Source organism: Pygoscelis adeliae, unplaced genomic scaffold (assembly GCF_000699105.1).
Source record: "Pygoscelis adeliae isolate BGI_AS28 unplaced genomic scaffold, ASM69910v1 Scaffold38, whole genome shotgun sequence".
NCBI lineage: Eukaryota > Metazoa > Chordata > Aves > Sphenisciformes > Spheniscidae > Pygoscelis > Pygoscelis adeliae.
In genome coordinates this window covers 1,300,049-1,309,185 of record NW_008825614.1, presented here as the reverse complement: position 1 = coordinate 1,309,185, position 9,137 = coordinate 1,300,049, and the positions used below count along the sequence as shown (strand labels likewise).

General features: G+C 40.5%; 1 protein-coding gene across 1 annotated transcript in view; it reads right to left on the bottom strand.

Annotated features, from left to right (window-relative positions):
- SCUBE1 (signal peptide, CUB domain, EGF-like 1) overlaps positions 1 to 9,137 on the bottom strand; it is a 220,390-nt gene that overhangs the window by 209,235 nt on the left and 2,018 nt on the right. Inside the window, exon 2 of the mRNA XM_009332799.1 lies at positions 8,114 to 8,236. Coding sequence (XP_009331074.1) covers positions 8,114 to 8,236 — 123 coding nt within the window. The remainder of the gene's footprint in view (positions 1 to 8,113; positions 8,237 to 9,137) is intronic.

Genomic DNA, 9,137 nt, shown 5'->3' with positions numbered 1-9,137 from the left:
GGGAGGGGGGGGAGGGGGGCGGAGTTGGAGCAAATGTTCTTTTTCTAAGTAAAAATGGAAGATTTCCAAACTGGACCACCGGGGGAGCTGTTCACTGAAGCAGCATTATGGGCTGCCAGAAAGTAGGTCTGAGAGGTAGGACAGGGTAGGGAGGAAAAGGGAGAGGAGAAAACAATAGGGTGTGTGACACATGAGGACTGACGGTACTGTGAGCAGTTAAACAGGTCATGTCATCCCAACTAAGGGATATTCTGGTTTTATTAGATAAACTGCTGAACAAAGTCAGAAAAATAAAGCAATCTGAAATAAATAAATACATAAAAAAAAAAATAAAATCAAGGCTTGACCCTGGCCAAAACAAAAGCCCTATTCAAGGAACAGAAGAAGCATGAAGGAGAAAAGAAAAAGTTATCATAAGCTGTTAATTCACTTAGGCTGTAATAAAACTCTGTCTTATTACAGAATGTTCTCAGGAGTATTTTCTTGCTTGCTACTTCTTCTCCATCCCCTAAGAAACTCCATTCCCTGAAGTAATTCAGAAAACTGGCAAGCTGAGAATCAAGTATTAAATAGTACCAGACAATTAAAAAAAAAAAAAAAAAGGACAGATATAGCAGACCTCAGAATTGGATTCTGGGAAACACTTATCAGCCTAAACCAAAAAAGATGCATCAAGTTACCAAATCAGGGGGGGGGGGGGGGAAGTAGTTACTAGCTCAAATCAAAGAAGCTAGTTTATATTCTCCCTCCCCCATTTTTTGACAACATGTACTGCTTCATTCTGGAAGCTGCTTTCAGTGAAATCAGCACAACAGCTCACCCAGAGAAAAGCTATAATCCATGTGAATAAAACTGGGAAGGAAGATTTGACCCTGAAATAAAAATCACCACAAAGTTGGGAGGCAACAGAGTATCTCTTCCTCTGTGCTCAGATGGGCTGCTGCAAGCCAACAGGACAAAACCAGCATCACAGATTTGTGGCAACAGATCTCACCTAGAACACAGCCATTATGGGAGGGTGACATGAAGTTCAACACATGACATTAATGTCATCTGTTAAGGTATTGTAACTGTAAAGCTAGAAAGCACAGCACAGTACCTAATATTCACTGCAGACCTCAAGATTACTGGACAACCAATTCCAAAGTAATTCGATCAGTGTCAAAGCCTCAAGCACTAAACTGAGATCAAGTCAGGAAATGGTTATACAGAAAATAACAAAATTAGAATAAGGATATGAACAAAGAATGAAACAATATTTAGGAAAAATTTTCACATTCCATCTTCCTGCAGCTTTTCAGAACAGGCAGACAAAGGGTGTAGATATCTGTGGTGTTTTCAGGGGAAAAAAAACCTCAACACACCAACACAGAGCTATTCAGAAACTCTTTTGTTCCCCTGACAGATATGTAGTGGGATATTATTAGTAGATGTTATTAGTGGATTTGACCAAACCAACTTCCCAGAGCACCTTCCTGCAAGCAGTAACAGCAAGACTATGGATGTAGTGATAATATTTAGCCTGAAATGAGTCAATATTTGCAAGATCCCAGAGGATGACCCTTCCTTGAGAGAATGAATTCACCTTCTATTGCAATTAGAAGAATCATCAGTCAGGAAGAAGTCACTTAAGCTGCCTTGTTCAGTGGCATCCTGTTATTCAGCAGTGAGACAGACAGACAGCACGAGCCTGAGCCCACTAGAGTTGTGCAAGCATCAAGATGCCCAAGTTTCAGAAACCAGAGGACACCCAACAGTGTTCATTTACTCTCACACGACATCATTGATAAAGATGGTCCACTTAAGAAAGAATTGCTGAGAGTGGATTGACGGGACACCATAGAGCTCTTAAAAGAAATAGGATCATTGTTCCATTTAAAAGACATCCAGAAGCCCGGTACTTACTTATCCCTGCAGACAAGAGGAGGCTTCAGTGCAAGGTACTGGACCAGGAGCTGGGAAATGAGAACTCTGAAATGTCTGAAATGTCAGGTTGATTGATTCAGAGCAGCCCTGTCACAGTATTTGGATTCATTTTTGAAGAGCATGAGAAGAACACAGCAGATATTTGAAAGACTACAGTAAAATTAAAATCCAATGAGACCAGCTTCTTAAGAAAAAGAAAGATAAAACGGGTGAACAAGACTAAAATTGTAAGAAGAATATTAAGTCAAGCCTAGAGAAACAATCATTATTATTCAAATGGGAATGATGAGTAGATAAATTTTCTGTATGTTTTTCCAAGCTAAGATTTGTTTAAAATCCTTTAAAAACAGATCTAACAAACAGGTATAAGAAGAAACTTGGCCTCACACCCACAAAATTACTGAAGATGATAATGAGTGGTTTATCTAGACAATTTCTGATTCATTGTAAATGCAATGAGCTATCATTTTGTACTTCAGTGTATTGCTGCAAACACCGTAAGTAGTTTAAATTTTGGCTTAGGATATTATTGTACCTGCAGCATGAAGACAGAATTGCACGTGCTATCACAAGAGTCTCAAACATTTGCCAAAGTAAGAAACTCACTATCCTATTGTTTCCACAAAATTAGAATTCCTAGTTCAGAAAAGGGCTTTTAGTTAACAGTTTAGAGATGATCTGTACAATACTCTGCTTTTCTGTCTGCAGCAACAGATTGTGTCAGAAACAAAGCCAAACATCTCAGAACATCAATGGAGATAACAAAATCTAGGTATATCAATGCAAGTATTTTTCCAGATACCATATTGAGTATTTCCATCCACTGTACACAGACAAATGTTAGGAACTATGGCAGAAGTTGCGATGAGCAGCATATCAGCCCCAGATTAGGAGATGCCTTGCTACATTGTTTGGCTGTATGTTTTCCAGAAGCTTCCTTCAGCTAAGCAGCCCTTAGATAAGCACCGGGCTTCAGAAAGGACAATTAGTCTGTGTTTCCAAACGGACATATGCAGAACATAACCTGCTGTGGGGCTGAATATGCCTGTGATTGAGGCAGGAATGGTTTATCTTATTTTGGGATTGTATCATGCTTAAACCCAGTGAGGTGCTATCACTGGGGTAATCAAGAATAACAGCCCCCTTTGCAGATTACTATGACCACCTGCCTGTTTATCTGGAATGATTACTTACATTAGGAAAAGGACTGCAAGTACATCAACATATGACAAACTTACATCACTAGAACTCCACAGGCCTACTCAACTAGCAGTCAAGCAGAACTTCTGCTGATACAGCACAAATTTCCAACACAAGCAGAAACCTGAAAATCACCCTCTCAAGGCAGACTTTGCCGAGACACTTTGCCGTGGTACACGTATGCTGCCCCCAGTGAGAAGTCCATCAACAACGTTATGAAGCTTCACAGCATGAAATAAAAAAAAAAGTACAGCTGAAAGTTATGAGCATTTCTCTTCTGTACATAGAGTTCAAGAAACATGACAACAACTGTATGAGACCAATTATTAAAAGAACTGAAGAATAGTTATGCAAATACTATGAAAGACAGTAGTAGAAAGGCACCAAGAAGGAAATCTTATTCAATACGGGAAAGCTCAGAGCAGAGCTTTGCAACCCAGCAGCAACAGGTCCCAGTGAACATGTCTTAAGGAAAAAAAAAAAAAAAAAAAAAATCACATCCACACAATCAAATCCTCCACATACTGGAGAGAAAGAGTCCTACATGTAAGGTATCATCCAAAAGAAAAAAAGAAACTACAGCTAGAGCAACTCACTGAAATCACAGTCACACTGGGGATAAACAGTAGGCCGAGGGAAAAAAAAGTTTTAAAATAGAGAATAAAGTTAACACACTAGCCGGATATAAAATGGGCACAGATAAACATCAACCAGAAATTATGCAGACTATTTTAACCATTAATGGTGTGAGGGTTTGGAATAGCCTGAGAAGTAGCATGGGCAAAAAAATTAACTAGGTTTGAGAGCTAAACCCTTTCATAAACTGTTCAATGACAGAGTACCCTCCAACAGCAAACACACAACATTGGCATCGGGGACAAAGGAGGCCCTGTCAAGGCCTAGGGAACCTCAGGACTTGGAATCCTTTTGAATCTTCTGGGATTTCCATTGTTTTGACACAATTTTCCAGGTAACAATTTTATTGAGATACCAACCTGTGGGGAGACCAAAAGTCAATGTAGAGAAGGTAAGGAGGAAGACCTAGGGAGCATGAAAGAGCACGCTTGCAGCTGAATGCAGGCCACTGCATTTCAGATACTGACTAAAATCACAACAGGGAAGATTTCCTAGGTAACAGTAGGTCTGCCAGGGCAACTGAATTCGTTATCAATGAATAGATTTTGTATATTGAATAGAAATGGACAACTGAAAGCAAATGTTTTTTTAAAGATTACCTGGGTTGGACATATTATTCTGTCCTATGAAAATGCCAGCTAGAGAATTTGTGGTCAAAGGATATTGATATATTATATGATATGATATGGGGAAATATCATCATGGCAATGCTGACCATATGGCTTGACAAAGCATAGCAGATAGCTGGTTGAAAAAAAAAAAAAGGTAAACTGAAATCTACAGAGGGAAGCAGGAGACAGGACACAGGAAGAACGAGCAACTCTTCTGTCTGGAGAAACAACTGTGCTCTGTGGAAAGAAATAGGTCAGCTGGTTCAAGCAAGAAGGCTACACACAAAAAAAAGAAAGAAAAAAGGTAGAGTAGATCTGCAAACTGAGAAGTCATCCCAAATCCTCAGATTTTGGAGAAACCCAGTCCAAAAGACATTTTGGCAGAAAAGCAAAGTTCAGAAACAAATTCCCTGTTAAAGGAATTTAACAGACTGTCAAGAAAATGTTTCATTTCAGTACAATTGCTGCTAGAGCTCTCCACATGTCCTTAAAGGAATGTTTCTGTCTTACGTATTTCTCCCCACCCTTCAGGTCAGAGCCGCAAAATATGCACAAAATCCTGCACAAGTGGCTGGGCTCACATTTACTGCATTAGTCTAAAGATCCCATTTTTTAAAACTATTCATTTTCTTTGAACAAAACCCCATAAATAAATACACAAGAGTACACAAATACGTATTCACATATTGGACATATTTGTACAAATATGTGCTCCGTCGCTTTTATAAAACTTAGGAATCATCCAAATCATGTTAGTTCCCATACTCTATACCTTTCTCTAAAAACGGATTTTAAGTGAATGAAAGCAATATTTAAGACTGATGTTTAAAGTAAATTAACATGCACACCTTTCTAAATTAATTGTAATGCCTCAGTATAACCTAAACTGGCAGCTCACTAAAATTTATTAGAATAAATTTGATCATATAGTATCATTCTTTAAGTTCACTGCACTACATAAATTGCAATTCTGCTTGTTTAGTAAAATCTGGCTGTGTATGAGAGCCTGCACTATAAGGGAGTTAGTTATGCTATAATGAATGTTCTTTAGACATGAAGCAATACAGGTAGATTGCTACAAACTTAAAGAGGCACATTACCCGTACAAAAGACATCCTTTTCTCATAGGTAACTAGTTTCAGTGATCAAAAGCTTATTTAGAAAAGCTCAGTTATAAAGACCCAAAATCGTTTAATGACCCAGCTTTGGGTTTGGCACAACAAAAACCATTCGGTGTATTTCATCTTTGTTATTACAAGCGCAGTCACTGTTATCTTAAAAGATAATTTTTAATGGCTGATTACTGGTGTTGTCTTGTGACATAATATTAAATACCAATCAATACTGCTAGTCTGTTTATTTCTGTAGGTTTTGAATACTTGACCTCAAGATGCAAAATAAACCCACTCTATGTGAACAGCAGACCTGAAGCAGATCTTAGGTCTGCCACTGACTTGCGTGACCCTTCCTTCACCTCTATAGTTTCCAGTTTACTCACTTATAAAAAGGACATAATGATACCTGCCTGCACTGAAGGTACATAACTTCAGTAACAAAGTTTCAAAGTACTTTGGGATCAAATTAAGAGGTACTACATAAGTAATCGAAAATAAGCTCCAGAAAGGAAGCATCCAAAAGTATTTCAAGCTTTCTGCTTAGGTTTGATATTAATTACAAACTTAAGATATAGAGCTGATGCAAAATCTTTAGAACTGTTACTGTAACATTGTAAAAAAAGTTATATATCACACATAGTAACACCTGGTTTAGACACCTTACATTCAATTACCTAACCTCTGAACAATTAACAGCTATGCAGAATGTGTTGCAGTCTGCCCCAGCTTACTTTACTTACCAAGCTTGTCAGACACTAAATTCCATTAGATGCGAGTTTGACATCAGCCACAGAAATTCCATGATTCTGTACATCATTCCACAGAGAAATCCGATTTCTTACTACTTACTGAGCTCTCTTTTTTACTGAGCCAAGGTAAGTCAGGCAAAGAGAAATACATGTATTAAACAAGCATGAGTATCAGCCAGGTCTACCATTAAACCGAGCTCAACAACTAAAATACGAGTAGTTAAGGCTTAATGAAACTTTTGATGTGGAAAACAAATACAACAAGAAGGACCAATTCTGTGAATGCTGTAACCTCCACAGCTGTGGCCTTCAGTACATTTTCTCTGCACAGAGCTCTTTGAAGGGATGAATAGGGGAAGAAGTGGTGCTGAATGATTATTCCGTTTGCAAGAAAGAAAATCTGGCTTCCAAATGAACAGCAGCTCAGAGACACTAGAGCACCAAGAGGTGGACAGTAGGAATTTGCCTCCGTCGATTTAAGCCCAAGACAGAAAAATATGACAACCACAAAAATGCTTTATGAGGGCACTTGAACAAACACTTTGGAAGTCCATGGAGAATAATATGCGGTTTCAAATTTTTGTAGACTTCAGCAAAGTCATTTCTAGGTCTTTAATCTTTTTAATGGACTGGCCATATACATTTTGAAAAAGTTTCAGTCTGCCATAGAAAGAGAGACTTGGAAGGAGAATTTTTATAGCTGCTAAGCATCTACAAGTACAAAAAAAAAAAACAACCAAAAGACTTGCCTCTTTTATTTGTAAGGCTTTCTGCTGTGATTACAATATTCGTTCTTTTCACCAGAGAACAATCTCTCTGCTGAGGTTCAATAGACAAGATGGAGTTCATAAAATCTGAAATATGAGTGTACACGGTGCCTAATAAAATATGCTAGGTCTTTTTCAACTGCAAGGATTGGTGTAAGGACATAGAGAAGTAAAACAACTTTTTAAAGCCCGTGTAAGTACAATAATCTGAAATAGTTCCTTTTGAAATAGCGTTCCACAGACCAAAGATAGGTGATCATGACACACACACAGTGTCAAAGAGAAGCAAGCTCCAGTGCCCCGTGGGAGTTGATACAGGACAACACCTACTGTAACTGGCCCGGGGGGAACGAGGCTCTCGCTGGGCGCGAAGAGCGGCGGTAAGTCACACGTTAGCCAGGCGGAAGGTGCAAGCCACCCCGTGCCTCAGAGGGACCCCCTCGACAGCCTGGGAAATTGGAACCCACCTGCAGAGGGTCTCATCAGGGGTTGCATTAAATCCTCCTTGTTAGGAAAAGGGGGTGTTTGCAGGAAGAGGTGACTCGCTGGCTTCGAATAGCATGCGGGTGACCCACGGCTCAGCTCCTCGGGGCCAAGAGGCCAAGACGATTGCAGCAAGAGCGGTCTTGGGTGGCACAGCAAGTGGCGGTGGCGTGCCCCGGCTCGGCAGGCACCGGCGTTCCCCGGCCGATGTACCCCTTGTCGCTAATAACAGCTTTTCCATTTGCCTCCTTCCCAGCTGCAGCGCCAACGGAGGAGCACAAATGGCAGTTTTGGGGTTTTTTTTCTCCTTTCACAGTGTTAAGAAGCTGAAGTCTCAGGAGGAACATTACAATTTCCAGTGGAACCAGCTACCTTCCCACCTTTTTTTTTTTATTATTTTATTTTATTTTTAAAAGTAGGCTGGCGGACACGATGTTTGTGATGCCGGACAATTAGGAAAAGCAGCAGGGGGATGCTTGCCAATAAACACGGAGATTTGAGGTTAAGCAGCTGTAAATCTGCATTAATCGTTTCAGGAATTCAGCTATTTACAAAAGCTTTTAAAGAGCAAACAAATAAGAGAGGGGAGGGGAGGGGAGATAGGAGAGGAGCCGAGCTGTCCTTACCTTCACATTGTTTCCCTTCGCCTTTATAGCCCGGCTTGCAGATGCATTTGTAGGATTTTGGTGTGTTTTGGCAAATTGCATCGATGTGACAGTCATCCGTAGCGTCTGCGCACTCGTCCACATCTGGAAGCACAGAACGAACCCGAAGAGGACAGATAAGAAGGGAGACCCGAGACACAGAAAACCGTCAAGGATAGATACTCCCCTTGAAGAAGCTGTTTGCTGGCCTTGCCTTCCGAGTGTCATCCTGGAAATGGGAGCACCTAAGGTCAAATAACTGAACAAACCAACGTGTTGTTCTCCTTAAGCCATTTATAAGCACTGCTCCACCGAGCTAGAGGGACTCGGTCCCACGTTTCTGCATTAGGAAATCATTAGACATACTAGAAATTAGCATCTGCTGTATAGGTCTGGTACTGGAGACCCACATCTTGGTAAAACAAGAGAGCTTTTGAACGACCTATAAGAGGAGGGGAAAAGCCCATTTGCATGTTCTAGCAAAGAGATCTTCTTAATTTAGAAAGATAAACCCTAGTTTAAATAAACTATACTGGCGGGGGAATCAGAAAAAGAAATATTTGAATAGCAAAACCACATTAATCCTTTTTATTAAGAGGCAAAAAAATAAATAAATGGAAAACCATATGAAACTCGGTAAGTTAGCGTGGAGAAAAGCAACCTGCAATAACATCATCTACGCGGACTAAAAGTCATTTAGAAGGAAGAGGTCCCAGCAGTCTTCCCGGCCCCTGCTCGGGCGGGTGCCTTACGGGTGAGCCGGACTCTGAAAGGGGGGACCCAGACCGCTTTTCTTGTTTGTAGAGGCTTCCTACCCCGAAAACATTTCAGCGACGGGCGTTCGTTTTCTCCCCCGGATTTAAAGAGGATGGGGGAGGGAGGAGGATGAGGGAGAGTCGAGATTTGGTAGTCGTGGGAATGTTAATGAAGTGAACATAGAAGGGGGGGGGGAAGCTCCGACCTATTCAGGGATGGGGTGTGCTGTTAACACGGGAACATTTAGAGC